Source organism: Microtus pennsylvanicus, chromosome X (genome assembly GCF_037038515.1).
Source record: "Microtus pennsylvanicus isolate mMicPen1 chromosome X, mMicPen1.hap1, whole genome shotgun sequence".
Classification (NCBI taxonomy): Eukaryota; Metazoa; Chordata; class Mammalia; order Rodentia; family Cricetidae; genus Microtus; species Microtus pennsylvanicus.
The window spans coordinates 99,729,027-99,747,209 of record NC_134601.1 but is presented as its reverse complement, the minus strand read 5'-3'; the positions used below and the strand labels follow the sequence as shown (position 1 = coordinate 99,747,209).

Below are 18,183 nucleotides of genomic sequence, written 5' to 3'. Positions count from 1 at the left end.
TAGCTTTGATGCTTCCACAGGCTTTTCTTGTGATGGTTGCTGAGTGCAATACCCTCTTCGTTCTTTATAAATAACTAATTCAGGGATACCATGTAAGGAAAGTGTGGGAACTGGAGACAATCACAGAATGTTATAGGGAGAGCAAAATGAGCTGACTCTCCTTTAAGATAAAAATGTATGACCCATAAAGAAAAGTTGATTGAACAGAAACCTAGAGACTTGTTTTTAGCCTATAAAGAAATGATTACTGAATAATTTTCTTATGCAATATATTAACTTGCCAACTCATATCTGTTGGTTTAAAGTAGGATGTATATTGAAAATATTGATACTGCATGGTTTTAGTTTGAGTTTGTACACATTATACATATAACTACACTATTTAAAAATTACTAAAAGCTTACCATATTCAAAGTCAGGTGGTCTGAACTACTAGAGTCCAGAATGTATTGAGAAGATACATCCATGTGCTTTCTATTTCAGTTTAGCGCAGAAATCTCAAAATTGCTATTATACTCAATGACATTTTCTGTTGCTTATTATTTTTGAGATGCTCTACTATTATAAAATTTTAGGTGAGTAAAAGGCCTAAAGTAATTGTGGAAGTCATTAAAATTTTAGAATTACAGGCAAGTTTGTCAAGTTATGCTTATGCTAAAGAACATTCAGAGAATTAAAATCCCCTTGTAAAGTTAATCTATTGAGGAAATTGATGATTAACTTGAGGAAAAAATTGATGATTAATTTAACAAATTTGATATCATGTTTATATTTTCACAATCAATATCTTTAGTATTATTGTCTGGTCGTACCTTTTTTTCTTTGCAAATAAAAACAATTGATAATATGTGTGTATGCTTTTATAAAGGAGTTTCATTTTAATTGTATAATTGTTAATTAGTTTGTTTTCTGCTAATTGCTTTTATGAAGTCATATATTTGATGTATTTGATGTCTGTGCTCAACTTTGTTTTCTTGATTTTCTCATTTTGTCTTTCTCTTCAGATATTGTGAAATAAGTATTATAATTTTGTGGTGTTAATATTTCATCCTTAGAAGATTTTATTGTGTTTTGATATCACAATTTGGGAGGAATTGTTTTAACAGGATGTCCCAAGTTATGATGCTACCTGTCTGCTGCAATTCATAATTTTATATTACAAAGATCAACAGCAGTCTTAAGGACAGAAAGGATACACTCTATACCTGTGATTCTCAAGGGCGATTGATGGGCCTGTTTCATGATCATCTGGGAAAGCTACTATAGTACAATTTAATACTATCTCTGTCTTACTGGCTTCAGTCTAAATTGCACCTTAGGAATAGTTCATGCTGGGTTTTGAACCCAGGGCTTTTACATTAGAAGAATACCCTCTTGCGTTATACGCCCAGTCCTGAATTTTCACTTCTAAAGTTGTTTCCAGGCTAGTCTTCTAGAACCAAAGATTTGAGACCCATTGGTTTGGCTTGGACAGTTTGCAATTTTGGTTGTTCTCTAAAGGGTCTTTTTTTGAGGGTTTACTAAGAAAATAACTAAAATTAATAACAGACTCAGAAAGGTTAGTTGCTTCTTCATTTCTTACATTTGCTGATATTTTTATTCTAAATGCCCCAGGATTTAGAAGTATTTGTTACTAGCAGGTGTCATATATAAAAGTATAATTCACCCCTCACAAAATCTTTGTGTCAGAGTATCAACTATGCCAAAATCATTATTTGTATTCATATGTTATAGTATTTAGTAATCAATTTTTCATTTAATTTAAAATAATTGAGAAATGTTTCTCCATTTGGCTTGAGATTATCTAATAAAGAATTTATATTCAGAGACTAGGTTTCCTGTCAGTTGCATAATGTGCAATAATTCTTTGCTAAGTGCAATTAGGCAAACTAGACTATTCTCTTTACTTAATCCAGTCATTAATGTTCCAAACTTCATAGTTATCTTGACTATTCATGAAGACTTTTGATACATTCTGTTTCCTGTGTTATGGGGTATTTTACCTTTTGTCAGTGTCCATTTGTTTATTCTGTTATTTTCTATTTTCCTTGGCTAAAGGAAAATCAACAGCCATATTGGTTTTTCAAATAAGCAAATCATTTGTAGATTTGATGATATTTGTAATATATTACCTTTCTTAGATTCCTGTTTGTATATGTTTCAATTTAATCTACCATATAAGCAAAACCATAAAGGAGAATATCCATAAAGTCCTGAGTTTGATATTTAACTTATATTTTCAAGGTCTTATGAAATTTTGAGGCCAATGCATAACTGTTCACATAGGAGTCTCACACAAAGCAAATAAGAACAAACTGACATAAGGGCGATTAAAATTTAGACAAGCAATTGACTAAGCAGTTGGCAAAAATAACGTTCTCTATTATCTGGAACTGTATCTTTTTTTATTGTACACAAAATAAGATTCTACATTACCTAACTCACCTTACGTTGGTATTACTAAATAGTAAATATTGCTTGAGAAAAATAGGATAAATTAAAAGATTCCTTCAAGTAATTCTTATAGGCTGTATATGAATAGTACAAAGCCCACGGCAGTAAGCTATTGTGTCACCCATATTATAAATTTCTGAATAGTAGCTTCATTTAAATTTGTTGTTAAATGTACATTCAATATCACGTAAAAAGGGAAAATACCCAGAAGAAAGGGACTCGGCAAATGACTCACAAGTTATCATTCATTTTTGTTTCTCAAAGGAAATACACAGGAAATTTAACCTTGAAAAGACCATTGATGTGATAATGACTTTACGTGTTTGAATTAGCCAATCAAACCTCTTTAAATTCAATAGTAAAGGATAAAACTGGATTGTAAATAGACTTGGTTTTTCAACCGGTCTTGCTTTTCCTTTTTTTCCCAAGCCAACTGGGCATTTCTTAAGTCTATCCACACAACCATGGTAGGAATTAGTCCTAAGAATTATAAGCCTACAAAGAAAGGAAAGGAAGAGTTTAACAAGAGTTATTAAATTAACAAACATACTTACATATGTTCCAACAACACATCATTGAATTTATTGTCATCTATTATCAGGTAGAAATCAGAAGAAACACTTGTAGCTTAATAAATAATTTAATTTCTTGAATTTCTATGTAACATATAAATTTATTTTTACAGGATATATAGAGAGCATACTCATAGAGAGCAACAGACTTATGAAACGACTATAAAACACAAATTATAAGTCGAGTTTAAAATTTCTTGATTTTACACGTGTATTTGTCTATTTTCCTATTGCTACTCAAAGCAAAACCAAATATATAATTGTAAGTATTCTAAGAAAAAAAAAGGAGCGCCCCCATCACCTACTCATGAGTTACATACATTCTAGATTGTACAAAGTCAAAAGAGGATGAGCGAAACTCAAGAGAAATACTATGTAAAATGCACTTGTACTGACTGTGAACAGACCTGAGCATGTCTGAGTTTAAAACACGACTAGAACACCAGCAGAGGAAAATGACTATATCCACTTTCCTATTTGGGTTCCCTCAAACTCTGAAGATGCAAAAGTTGTAATTAAATAGCAGATTATATGAACACATCTCCACTATTTTGGTGGAAAGAATACACTAAGGATTCTTGTTAACAGGAGCATATACTGCAAGCAGTATGGACAATTGCCCATGTATCCTAACAATAAGAAGTCATCCTCCCAATTGAACATTAACCTAAAACACATTCAATCTTCCAAATTTAACCTCTCATTGACTAGTAAAGATAGATCCATATTACTTTGCCACATATTCATGCACTATGTAATAAGGTCATTTCACATTAAATCTTTTTTTTAATGACACAGCATGCCTTTTGAAAGGTAACATTTAGATTACGAAGATTGAAATTTATACAACATCGATATTACATGTAGTTCATGGGCAGCTTTTTGGAGTTTGTTATTTTGTAGTAGAGGGAACACAGGGTAATGAATTTTTAGAGTTTTTCCTTTTGTTAGAAAGAGAAAATTTTCAGATTTGTGAACACCAAGGGATGTACCAATGAGAAGTAAATGATAGAAAACAAGAAAAGATACTTTACTTACTTTAATGAAGGATTCAGAAGCATGAGTTTGTCAGTGAACGCAGAGGCTATTAGGGGAAAATTTACTAATGAATAGAAGGAATTTACACACATATATTTATGAAACCATAGGTCTCTTAGAAATATATATGCATATCTTATCTGTAATGGGGAGACATTTTGTGTTCTGAGCCTATAAAAAAGACATAATATCGAATGGGAATTACGGTTGATTTCCTTCTTCTTTAAGACATTTTCTATGGATTTAGCCAAAGTCTGATTATGACAAGGGCACATCAAATTAAGATTAGAATTAACTCTTCTCCTCCTTCTTCTGCTGTATTCAAGTTAAGTAAGATTTTACAGCTCCTTCTGACCGTATTTCATTCTCTTAACATAGAGCATAAGTTTTCCTAGAGCGTAGGTTTTCACTTGGCAATGAATAAAAAAAAAACTGCAATTTTTAATCACCACCACCTCACTTTTCAAAACTGTATATATTGTTCTAAGGCCATATTAGAATTTGTGAAATAGCAAAAACTTAATCACTGAAAGTGAAGTGCATAACAAATTGTAATTCATTTCATAATAAAACTGGTTTCTTTTAGAAAACCCCATCAAATGGTTACTTCTTATTTTTCTCTACTGTTTGAATCATTTTTGGTAGATATTGCAATTAAAAACAAACAAAAAATTAATAAAATAAGTCAAACAAAAAATTAATAAGACATACTCATCCAATATATGATTTTCTATATCTCCTGTTTGAAATTACTATAGAAATGAGTAAATTATCCAAATAATAGACATTTCTCTTTTATAATGTAGTTATCATTGGCAAAATTTTCTTCATTGTTTCCGATGTCTCTCATAAAGTAAGGCCATTTTGGATGAGGAATTATCTCTGCTAGAAGAACAATAATCTTCCTTGAATTTTCATAAATGAAGATAAAAATAACAAACACAATGTCTGCAAGATATGTATGTTTCTGAATATTAGCCTATAACATTGTCCTCTGAATATAAATCTCTATGGCTATTGGGAAACTGGAAGTCTTGAGAGTCACACAAAGGAAAACTGATTTACACAATCTCTATCAATCTCACCAGAAAGTTCAAGTAGTGTTCATTATTTCCTTTAATTGACTTTATAGAGCCAAGATATCCTTGAACTCAAATGTAAGGCCTATTATTAAGGAAAATCGAAACTGTTGGTTACTTTCTTTGTTCAGAATAATCAGATAGGAAAGATCCATGATAAGTCAAGAAACAGCCTATGCTTCCATCGACAAAGTTGTCTTCTTTTATTACAGAATCACATTGTGATTTCTTTTAATAACTGTATGTATGGTTGGGAACATTTTCCACAATAGGGAGTATGAATCCGCAGTGGGATGTCTAACCTATTTCACCTCTAATCATTTACTACATCAGTAATGGGATTAATGGCCAAACAACTTCAGATCAGAGACAATAAGGCATTTTCGATTTCTGCGTATGTGTGTTCTTCTAGTTCCATCCAGTGATTTCACTTGTGACTCTATTGCTTTCCTTAGAAATTCAATAAGATTTCTTCTGGGACTAACAATTTTAAATTAAAAATAGTAAGGAAGCAACCACTGGTAATTCCAGCAGTAAGGAGGCTGAGTCAGAAGGATTGAGAGTTTGATTCCAGTGTGGCCTGAATCCTGTCTCAAAAACAAAATAAGTAAGCCAAATGGTGGTGGAGAACGCCTTTAAACCCTAGCACTTGGGAGGCAGAGGCAAGGATATCTCTGTGAGTTCAAGGTCAGCCTGGTCTAAGAGAGCTAGTTTCAAGACAGGCTCCAAAACTACAGAAAAACCCTGTCTCAAAAAAACCAAAAACAAAAACAAAAACGAAAACAAAATGATAAATAAAAAGTTAAACACAAGATTAAAAACAGCTCCTTTAAAAAAAAAAAGAGTGAGGGTACCATTCTAGAATCAGAAAATAGCTTACAATGTACAAATAGATGATTTCCTAGAAATAGTAATTGCAACTCAAATAACTGGTATCTGAAAAGTTAATGACTATTCTAGGATAAAGAAAGCATATTTAGAGTTTAGGAATTGGCTCTCAGTTAATATTTCCTCTTGTTATAAAATATTTATTAACAATGAAATATGGAAGAAACCGGCATCTATGTATTTAAGTTTAAGTTAGTAGAGTTCAAACACATATACTATGCGGAAAATAATAATTACAAAATGGTTGACTGAACAATCAGATGCTTAGCTATAGAAATAGAATAGGTTCAGATCTCATCATGTCTTCGATTTATTTCGTAGAATTCATCTAAACTTTAACCAGCTGGTAGCATAATATATGTAAGACTTCTCTGCCCATCGAAGACCAAAGGGATGGAATAGAAATGAAATAATCAAAGATTTGAGCACTAAGATGCTCAGAAGCAGCAAGTTGAGGTTACACTAAAGAACCAGATGGACTTTTGAATCTACAATGTTTCATTCAGAGCTCAGGCGGTGATCGATGAAGAACAGGCAATACCAAACATCACACATATCCAAGTCTGGAAGTCCATTCTTCCCCCCAGCTTGGCTAACACATTCACGTTTTCAAATGTGTTTTTACAGCTAGAATAATCTTTTCCCCCAGAACCCCAACAAACAAAAAGAGAAGGATGAAACCTAAGCACTAGGGGAAATACATGTTTTTTTTATTTTATGGTGAGTTCTCATAGAACTTCTGTTACACATAAAACATGTGAACCATGAGTTCTCTTCACAGGTTCTCATGTGGAGCTGATAGAGGAAGAGAAACTTGCGAAGAATGTTTCTAAAGCTATAGATAGCTTCTTTTGCATTTATTTCACTTGTAAATATAACAAAGCATTGGAGGAAAAAAGATTCTTAAGTTGTGAGAGTATCAAATATTACCCATCAATCCCTGAATCATGCTATTCAAAGTGCTTAAATCTACACTAAAAATAGAACAAAAAATGTACTCCCAATGCAGCTAAATTAACACCTATGGATGCCTAAAATATGACTGTGGTCTGATTACTTCCTCCACATTTATTCCACACACCCGCCGTGCACTTAAAAACTTAAAAAAAGTAACAAAGAAATAAATCAGGCCATTGCCACATTTACAATCTTCTGAGTACTGGGAAAGTTTGGAATCCAGTCCAATGACAAGTGTCCATAGTATAAAGTAAACAATGGCCTTCTCTGGTTCTGAAAATAACCCAATGTGCAAAGCTGACCTTAAAGTTTTATGTGTCCTTGTAGCGTCAGTTCTGGTTTTTGAAAATGTGACACAGAACCAAGGGGAGCACAAGAATAAAGACATATTATAGAGAAGACCCAGGCAAGTTGTCAGGGAAGTAAACATTTTTTTAAGCAAATTAAAAATGAATGCACATCCCAAGGCTCCTTTGCCTTGTCACACAGACAGAGACCTTTGCATTGTTACAAAGTGGTACGTCTCTCATACATTCACAGTTCTACCTTGCCTTCCCAATTACCTTTATTGCAATTTACACTTTTATGTCCATGTGGCCTGCTCACACTTTAACCTTGTGACCCAAACTCTAGAATTGGTTTGTCGTTATGTGGTATGGCAGGAATAAAGCAAACACAGTAGTTACTACTTGAGCCCGCAGATGATGATGGGAAAGGAATTTGCTATGATGAATCACTAAAGTTAAGTTCTATAAAGCTTAAGTTCTATTACCAGTGTGTCACATTGACTTGAAACAAACGAACAAACAGCTAAAATCTACAAAGGTAATACTTTTAACAACTCTGCCCTCTACAGGATCTTTTGTGGGCGATTTAGCATCATTGTTAACACAACAAGGAATTAGCTGCTTATGTGATTGATTTGAAACATAAAGCTAGATGGTAAGTGACAAATTTCCTGGGAGCATCAACTTTCTGTTTCTGAAAGACAGAATCATATAGTTAAATTAAATTAATTTCTATACAATAAAATTAAGTATTTTAAGTATATTTTCTGATCTAATTTAAAACTATTTTGTGTAAATAATATTTATTTTGAAAATAGTAGTTTGTGTTGTTATTCATATGTTTGACCTCCTGAGATCTTATTTAAACATCTTTACATTAATAAATGCTGCTTATGCTCATAAACCGAAAGAAGCATTGAAAAGTAAATACAAGTCAGTTAACATGGGGATCCCACAATAAGCTGCACAGATTTTTTTTCTGACTTTTCAGAAGATAAAATTTTGTATAATACAAGGTGACAAAACATATTTGATGACACCTCCTGATCTTCCCTTTGGTTAATGGAAGCCTTCAATGGAAATTTCATTTGTACTTGCCTTGATTCACCTATCTGAGTTAACTTGCCTGGTATTTGCACATAATCTCATTTGCAGAAAAAATTAATTATAGAGGGAAAAGAGGAAGTAGATTTTCAAACAAAAACAGCCACAAACACATTCATGCCTTTCCAGGAAGTGATCAAATACAGGGCTTGATTTTTTTTTTTTTGGTTTTGTATTTTTGTGTGTTTTTTTTATTTGTTTGTTTTGTTTTGTTTTGCTGTTTTATATATATTTCTATTTGTATTTCTATATATATTTATATATATATATATATATATATTTATAAGGGTACACCAACTCATTTTAAAAAAACAGAAGCAACACTCTCCCCATTTTCATGCCTTCGATCTTCATTCTGCAGTGGTCACTCTGTAGCAGTCACTGCTATGTGACTAGCACGACTTTGGGTCTAGAGTGTGTTCTGAAGCGAAGTGAATTAAATGTTAAGACAGTTAGGCCTACCCCTACCCTCTGCAGAGTTCTACACACCATGCTGCCACGAGAAGGGTAGAGGTGGGGAATGAGGTGGGGACAAGGAAGAGATTTCAGGGCTCTGACTGGCAGGGCCCTCTTATGAGCAAATGTTCTTCTCTCTTTCTCTCTCGTTTTTGTTCCCAAACTGCAGTGCAATGCTGGCGCTCAGGTGCACTGCTCTCTGAAGGCCGTTGTGGCCCAGCTGGTCCTAGGAAGAACCCGAGAGAGGATCCGGTGCTCCTTGTCCCATCAGATAGATTTGTCCAAGCACCCCAAGGAAATGTTAAAAGCAAAACAAAATTTAAAAAGAACATTAAAAACCCATTCTAAAACTAAATTAATGAAGCAAAAAAAGGGGGGGTTCTATCTACACATCAGTCTCTTCTTTAAAAAAAATGTAAATTTACAAATCCAATGACATATAAAACAAAGTAAAAAAATGTAATGGTAAGAGACATGGTAAAACAGGAAAACACTGATGCTACAAAGAAATTCCAAAAAATATATGTACAAGACCCTGTTTTTCCTCGTGTTCTAGAGATTGTAATGCATGTTTGTTTGTTTGTTTAACAGCAGCAGTCGAGGATTTAGTTCCAGGCACTGGACTGCAGATTCCTTTCAAACGCCCAGGGACGGGATGTCCTTTGCTTTTCTGTCACCAAATCACACTGGATATACTGGTCTCCCTCGGCAACAACGGCAGGATGGCACTGTTTGTGTGGGCCTCATCTGGATTCGGCTCCCTGCTTGACTTTGTCTGTGGCCGCTGCCCATTGATGAGTGTCATGGGGATGTTACAGTAGGTATGCTGATTTCCTATGGAGGTAAGTGGCAGGGTGCCCGTGGGAGGTACATCGTACTCATAGCTTCGATAGTAGTGTTTCTGACGCATTTGTGAATGGTAGGTGTTGTGAAAGGTAGAACGGAGATCTGGGTGGGCAGTGGCTAGAGCTGTGGAGGTGGCGGCAGCCATTGAAATGGCCGAGACAGTCTGCAGCTCCCCGAAAGGCCCCTGCTCGCTGACATCTAAAGCCTGCTCGTGTGTAATGGGCTCTATTCTCTTAAAAGGCATTTCGTACTGTAAACGTTTCCAGAACTTCGAGTTCAACTTGTTGCATTTTGGTCCATGCCATTTAATAACCGTGAGGAGCTTGATGGTGTGCTTGAGGGCCTCCACCTCCTGGTAGTTCATAATGCCTCGGAGTTCGCTGCATTCGATCAGTATCACCTTGATTTCTCCAGTCACAAGCATGTTTCGTAGTCTGGTTTCCAGCTCAAAGATGCTCCAGCCCCTTCGAACTACATAATTTGGGGTCATGACAATGATCAGCCGCTTACTTTGATCGACACATCTTGCCACATCTTCAATGTATGCTATAAATAGAAGAAGAAGGAGCAGGATAAATGAACTGATGAAGAGATCCAGAAGCTTCTTACACTTTCTCTCACATACTATGTGAAAATTGTTGTCACCACGTTGTGAAGATGAAAACAGGATGAAAAGCACTTTGGATAGAGTTTTGGCCTCTGTTGTAGTAATTAGGGATATTTATCAAGGTATAAATACCTCATTTGATTTAAATAAATATTAAGGCTCACAGAATGCAATGGTTTATAAAGTGATAAACTATCTTCTCTGGCTTATTAAGAATTCAATTTCATCTAAAAACATTTCTTTCTTGGGACACTAAATAAAATGTCTCAAGTTGCAAATTGCTAAGGAAAAATGGCGACTACATAGACATGCCTACTTACAACGCACATACATATATCCACACACAAATGAAATAAACAAGTGAAATTATTAACTTACTTCCAGTTGGGATCAAATCTCTATCTGGTATGAACAACTTATATCCATAATGCTTTTCAAGCATATCAGGTAGGATTTCAAGGGCAAAACGTTCTTCTTCCCCAGTCTCTTGGTTCCACTGGTCAGGGTCCACTTTGGTATATGACAGATAGGCATCATAATCTTTGTTGTCTGTCAAAAACATTACAAAGTAAGTTCTACAAAGTAAGTGCTAGGAAGAAAGCAGCAGAATACTAGCAATATTCACTTTTATTGATAAATATATACAAACATTACACTCAGGAAATAAAAAAAGCCTGTATTAATTTTAATCATATGTTTGGTAGTACCACCAGTTTTGCTGGGAGGTACAAAGGGACACATTGTGATTTTTGCTATTGTGATAAAAATAGTAGGAAAAAAATGAATGGCAAAAGAAATGAAGGAGTAAGAGATGGGGGTGGAGCTTAGTGCTGGACTTCATAAACTGCTGGTATCACCAGCAAGTACAACTACTGGCACAACCAAAATATCAATTTCTGTAACTTTCAAAAACACAAATTATAGGAAATCTTTACTGTTTATATAAAAGCTACATGTTTAGATAATAATATGTTATTATTATATATGCTGCATTTAAAAACTCTGTCTTTGGATATTTTTTAAGATGAGGGCTAAAATCAATTAATTTCAACTTTGATTTACAAACATTTTTACTTTCAGCTGGACTGATTTTGACTCTTTCCTCTTCACACAGATCACCTGGACTGTCCTACTCCAGGAGTTCCATGATGGCCCCTACCTATTTGGCAAAGCCTTAGCTTCTGACCTTCTCTCTTTGTGTCTCCCCACATCTAAACTCATACAGTATATAGATGACCTTCTCCTCTGAAGTCCATCCCTACAAATTAGCCAATCTAACACCTCTGCTCTTCTAAATTTCTTTTCCAGTCGAGGCTATAGAGTCTCACCATCCAAGGTCCAACTTTACACTCTTCGGGTCACTTATTTGAGATTAATCATTACCCCAACACAAATCTATTACTTTGGATAAAAGCTGTGAATCCAGTCACTCGCAGTCCTTTCTACTAAAGACGAATTTTTATCATTCCTAAAAATAGTGGCTTCTTAAATTCCCGAATTGCCTCTTTTTCCTTCCTTGCTTGCCACTTATATGAGGCAGCCCTTGCCCCCCCCCCCCCATGAACTCCTTCTCAATCTCATCACTATCCCTTTCAGAAGCTCCAACAGGCTCTCCTCCAAGTTCCAGCCCTTCATCTCCCAGACCTAACTCATTCCTTGGTGCAGGACAATTGTCTATATTCTGTCAATTATGTTTTAAATAAATGCTGATTGGCCAGGAAGTATAGGAGGGAAGTAGAGGCAGGTCAATGAGAACAGGAGAATTCTGGGAAGAGGGAGGCTCCCTCTGCAGTCCTGTTCAGACACAGAAGAAGCAAGATGTGACTACGCTGCTGAAAAAAGGTACTGAGCCATGTGGCTAACACAGATAAGAATAATGGGCTAATGTAAGTTATAAGAGTTAATAAGAAGCCTGAGCTAATGGGCAAATCAATTTATGATTAATGTAAACCTCTGTGTGATTTCTTTGGGAATTAACGACTGAGGGAACCGGGCAGGACAGAAACCCCAACAACAGTTTCTTCTCCCTCTGTGTGACAGAAAAAGAATGGCATGCTCTTGGGGTCCTAGGCCACCAGCTGGGGCCTGTAGTAATATTTCATTTGTGTTTTAACAAATAAAGCTTGCCTGAAGATCAGAGCACAGAACTAAGCCACTAAAGTCAAGGGAGTGGTGGCACGCACCTTAATCCCTGGACTAGGGAGACAGAGCAGACAGATCTCTGTTAGTTCAAGGCCACCCTGGGCTACGCAAAATTGATCCAGTTTAAAAGAGAAACATAAGTCACACAAAGGTGATCCCAGCACTTAGGATCCCACGCCTTTAATCCCAGCACTAGGGAGGTGGAGACAGGCATGATATGGCTGAGCAGAAAGAAGAATATAAGGTGAGAGGGGACAAGAGCTCAGTGCAGTCTGAGGCAGCAGTCTGAAGCAGTCAGCCTGAGGATCAGTCTGAGCAAGCATTCTGAGGCTTGGTGGAGGCAGATGCAGTCTGAGCATGTAGTCTGAGGATGCAGTCTGAGAATTAGGAGAGACAGGATCAACCTTTCAGTCTGAGGATTCAGTAGAGGTAAAAAGTCTCTCTTGTGGCTGGCTGCACTGCTTCTCTGATGTCTCAGCTTTTACCCCCTAATATCTGACTCAGGGTTTTTATTTCTTAAGACCAATTAGAATTCGTGCTACAGGAACCTTTCCTTGTACCTGTAGCATACCTGTCAAAAACAAACTAGACCTAGCCACTCAGAGATGGGCACCATGTATATGTGCTTTAGTTGCTGCTGAGCTCCTCATTCGTGAATCAAAAAAACTAGCCTTTAGGTCACCCACCACTATCTTGCCCACCACAACCTGCCCCATCTCTTAACTTATAAAGGCTTACAAACTCCACCTCCTTCCTGAGTTCTTATTCTCCAGGTGGCACTATTAGAAGATGTCACACTTACTTTCCCATCTTGTCCATCCTTCAATGTCTCAAATCTTCTTCTCCAACCAAGCACCGACTACTTCCCATATCATTCTTGCATTGAAACCCTAAAGGAATTACTGTCCCATTCCTCACAATACAAGAGGGCACACTGCCTCAGGCCACCTGTGTAATGCTGTCTCTTTAAGAGAGAAGCCACGCCCACTCCTTGCAGCCTCTCTCCCTCCCTCGCCATCTTGGTTCTCTCTCTGTCCCCTTCTCTTCCCCCTCTCAACCCCCTTCTTCCCTTTTTCCTTCCCCTCCATAACCCAACTAATAAATATCCAATTCTATTCTGTAGGATGTGCCTGTCTATGTGTCTCCCACCCACCACCTGCTCACACCACTTGCTGGGCTTGCAGGGAATAGCCCTCTGCCACATGGCTGGGGACCAGCCACCTTGGTTTGTGGGCCTGCCACCGCTGGGACCCTGCAGCAAGCTGCTGGGGACTCCCTGCAAATTCATAACAACCTGTACCTGGTACACAGATGGCTGCTCCTTTTTACATGAAGGGATCCAAAAAGCATGCTATGCCATAGTGTCAGATACTGGGGTGGTGAAATCACAGACACTCCGTACCCACACTACTAACCAAGAGGCTGAATAAATATCTCTCACCTGTGTCTTCCAATTGGAAGAAGGACAACACTTAAACATTTACAGAGACTCCAAATATGCTTTTCATATCCTCCTGTCCCACATTGCCATCTGGAAAGAGCGTTGGCTACTTACAACAAAAGGAGGATCCATAATTAACCCAGATCAAATTACCTCCCATCTCCCCAAAGCTATAGGAATTATACACTGCTGGTCTTGTCAGACTGACTACTCTGTCATCTCTAAGGGGAATAACTGAGCTGATGAGGCAGCTAGGGCAACAGCCCTCCAAGTTCCAGACTCACCTTACCCACTGCAGGAAGTCCACACACTCCAACCCATATCCCCACAGTTACCCTCTGACACTTGACAAATTCTGTCCTGTCCACACTAGCTCTTTCATCCTAATAGTTACGTTCTGCCTCATTTTGTCAAGGCTCACTGAGGACTTGCATTTCTTAAGAATTATTACTGCTTGTTATAAAATTTGTCAAATGCCATATTTCAACTCCAGATATCATAGCACCCCTTTTTTCTACCTACTGGGTTAGAGGCTCCCTCCCGGGGACTTGACTGGCAGCTTGATTTTACCCACATGCCCACAGACAAATGAGTTAAGTATCTCCTGGTTCTAGTGAACATGTTCTCAGACTGGGTGGTAGTGTTCCCCATCACTATAAAAAGGGCTCATACACTCTCCAACCTTCTTCTCTGGGCAATTATTCCCTGATTTGGAATCCCTGACTTTTTCCATTAAGACAGTGGTTCAGAATTCACCTCCTTGATCTCTCAAACCCTATTTAAAGCTCTCAGCATCGCTTGGCATTTTCATATCCCATATCATCCTCATTTCTCAGGAAAGATTAAACAAACTAATTGCTCCTTAAAAACATTCGTATTAAAATATCACAGGAATTTCACCTTGACTAGGTAAAGCTCTTGCCTCTGGATCTTTTTAGGCTTTAGACTCTCCCCAAGTGAAACCTTTCAATTTTACCATTTGAACTCATGCATGGGAGGGCAGTTCTAACCCCCAGCTTCCCATCAAAACCCTCACCTCTCTCTGATCAACTACTCATCCCCCCCCATCATCTTTGTTCCCTCATATGGAACTTTACCGACCACTCCCTACCCCGACCATGCACTAACTCCTGTCCATTTCCAGTCAACAACATATGGGATTAGGTCTTTCTCTCTCCTGAGAGACCAATGCCTCTCACTATTTCCCCCTAAATTGCAGGGCCCCTTTGAGGTAATTCTTGTAACCCTCACAGCTGCTAAGCTTGACGGCTTCCTCCATTAGATTTACTTATCTTACGTCAAGCTCTTTATACAGCCCAACACACAGCTCAAGATAATCTTCCTTTATACACAGCAACCCCAAAATGGCCCTGCTTCCTTCAGTTTCAGAGAACGCTGAGATCAACTGCCTTGTCTCTAATTCCAGAAGAATGAAACAACCTTACAGCCCTATAACTGTACTCAACTTTACCAGATTAGGAATCCCCTATGCTCTCTTTCCTGACCCCCTCCGCATTCTCCTGTCTCTACTAATCATGCCCTACTTCATTAATTTCCTCCCTATGTATCTCCAATGACATATTCAAAAGTTCTAATTAAACTAATTAACTGTTGTTATAGTACTACCAACCATTAGCCACAGAGCTGGAGGTGTAAAGACTATCAAATGTGCCTGGGCCCAAACTCAAAAAAAGAGACTTGCAGCACAGATTTCAGTACAATTCTTTACTATTGACATCCCTCAGCAATCAACCACCTGTCTCCTGAGCAGTAACGTGAAAGTGATGCCATTTCCATTTCTAAGGAAGGCCTGCACGAGCACCCCTCTTTTCACACCCTATCAATAAACTGCCAGCGTGGGTTTGTTGTACACTGTGGTTCATTCTCAATGCCGCTAAACTACAACAATTTGGAAGGCTGAAGAAGACCATTTGAGTCCAAGAGTTTCAGATCAGCCTATGTATAACACTGTGAGTACTATCTTAAGAAACAAAAACCAAACCAAACCAAACCAGCCAACCAACACTAACTATATTCAAATATCATTATGAAATCCTCATGAGATAAAGCAAAACTGAAAACATATCAGAAATCAAAATGTTTAGGGTGTTGACAAAAGCATCTCTTCTTTAATTCATAAGAGGATATTAGTTTCAATAATATGTAAGAGTATTGCATGGATTTTGTTTTCAGAATTACACATCTTTAAAAAAACAGAAAATATTTTCTAGATGAACAGAGTACACTAAGTGAATCTGGGTTAGAAAAGAGATATACTGAGAAGGAAATGGTTTGAGATTGATAGCTGGGTCTTGGATAGTTTTTAACCTTTAAATATCTATTGAGTAGATGTTAGATGTTATTGACAGCTGCCTTTTTTATTACTCTCAAATATTTATAAATCACATAAATGAAACTGACTAGTGAGTGACAGAGCCCATCATTTGCCAAATGGGTTACAAAAATAAAACCAGGGAACTCAATGATGGACATTTAGGAATGAGATAGCTCAAAAAGCTTATCATTAGAAATTGTCACTGATAGAATTTGAGTCACATTTCTTCCTTTGGTCTAAGAAGATGCTTTGTTTTCCTATACAGGCTCACGTTTCTAAAGTGTACTTTTTCATGTTAAAAAACTATAGGACTTTATAAATAATGTCAGAATAAATACACAGTAAATTATTAAATTATCATCTTAATGTTTTGACTTATTTGCTTATTGAATATCTGTTAATTTTTTTTTCCAATTTTTGGTGATATTTAAGATTAAACTAGAAAGTTAGCCAAATACTCTACCTAAAAACTTTTAATTTCAATTCTGTTATGGAAGTCTCTGTAAATTATATTTTCAGAAAAAGCTCCTTTGTCTTTTTATAACATTGACGCAGTCTACTTATTTTTCCATTCAGTATTTTTTCAGACTTTCTATTTTTTTCATTTTTTTTTCTTAAATTATTTTATGTGCATTGGTGTTTTGTCTGCATATATGTCTGTGTGAGGAAGTTGGGTCCCCTGGATATGGAGTTACAGATGGCCTTGAGCAACCATGTCAGTGTTGGGAGTCAAACCCAGGTCTTTTGGAAGAGCAGTCACTGTTCTCTGGAAGAACAGTCAGTGCTCTTAATTGCTGAGGCATCTCTCCAGTCTTATTTTCTCTTTTAGGTTTACTTGTTTTATGTGTATGAGTGTTTTGCCTGCATGTATGTGTGCTGGTACCCTGGAATCCATGGAGGTCAAAAGAAGATATAAGATCCCATGGAACTTGAGTAACATATGGTTGTGAACCACCATGTGGGTGCCGGGAATTGAACTGGGAACCTCTGGAAGAACAGCAAGTGTGTTTAAGTGTTGAGCCATCTCCCCATCACCCCAGCCTGTTTTATCTAGAGATTCTTGAATATTTTATCTAGAGATTCTTAAATATTTCTCTAGATAAATGTTTTATCTAGAGATTCTTAACTATTTTTTAAATATGAAACACTAAGTTACATAGTTTTTGAATAGAACCTTTATGTACACACTGGGCTCTCATCAAATTTGCCATTCTCGTACATTAGCCTACTGGGTGTTAAGATTATAAGCATCATAATTTGGCAATAATTAAAATATTGTCCTGGGTACATGGCTCAGAGGTTGAAAGCATATTCTATGTAAGGATGTGGGCCTGAAATTGAATCCCCAGAACCCACATATAATCCAAACACAATAGCAGCAACATCTGTACAGAATCCCCAGTCTCTTCTGGGTTGATGGGAGGCTGAGACAAAAAGACTCCTGGAAAATTCCAGGCCAGCTAGCTTTCATATGCCAGGAAAAAAAAAAGATATCCTAACTCAAACAATGTGGAAAGAAAGGACCGACGCACAAGTCTGTCCAGATCTCCAAATGTATACATACTCCATGTGCACCTATATTTACACTCATGTACATACAAAAGTAAATTAAAAATAAAAATAAAGAAGAATGGATGAAAAAGTGTGGAATATATACACATTAGAGTACTACTCAGCAGTAAAAACAATGACTTCTCAAATTTTGCATGCAAATGGATGGAAATAGAAAACACTATCCTGAGTGCGGTGTCCCAGACCCAAAAAGATGAACATGGGATGTACTCACTCATAATTGGTTTCTAGCCATAAATAAATGACATTGAGTTTATAATTTGTGATCCTAAAGAAGCTAAATAAGAAGGTGAACCCAAAGAAAAACATATAGTTATCCTCCTGGATATGGGAAGTAGACAAGATTGCCGAGCAAAAATTGGGATCTTGTTGGTGGGGTGGGATAGGGGTAAGGGGAGATGGGGA

At 36.8% G+C, this 18,183-nt stretch overlaps 1 protein-coding gene across 1 annotated transcript in view; it reads right to left on the bottom strand.

The window, feature by feature from the left end:
- Nucleotides 1-8,671: 8,671 nt before the first annotated feature.
- Il1rapl1 (interleukin 1 receptor accessory protein like 1) overlaps nt 8,672-18,183 on the bottom strand; it is a 1,263,049-nt gene continuing 1,253,537 nt past the window's right edge. Inside the window, exons 10-11 of the mRNA XM_075958196.1 lie at nt 10,667-10,837; nt 8,672-10,227 (exon numbers count right to left, since the gene is read on the bottom strand). Coding sequence (XP_075814311.1) covers nt 9,509-10,227; nt 10,667-10,837 — 890 coding nt within the window. The 3' untranslated portion in view covers nt 8,672-9,508. The remainder of the gene's footprint in view (nt 10,228-10,666; nt 10,838-18,183) is intronic.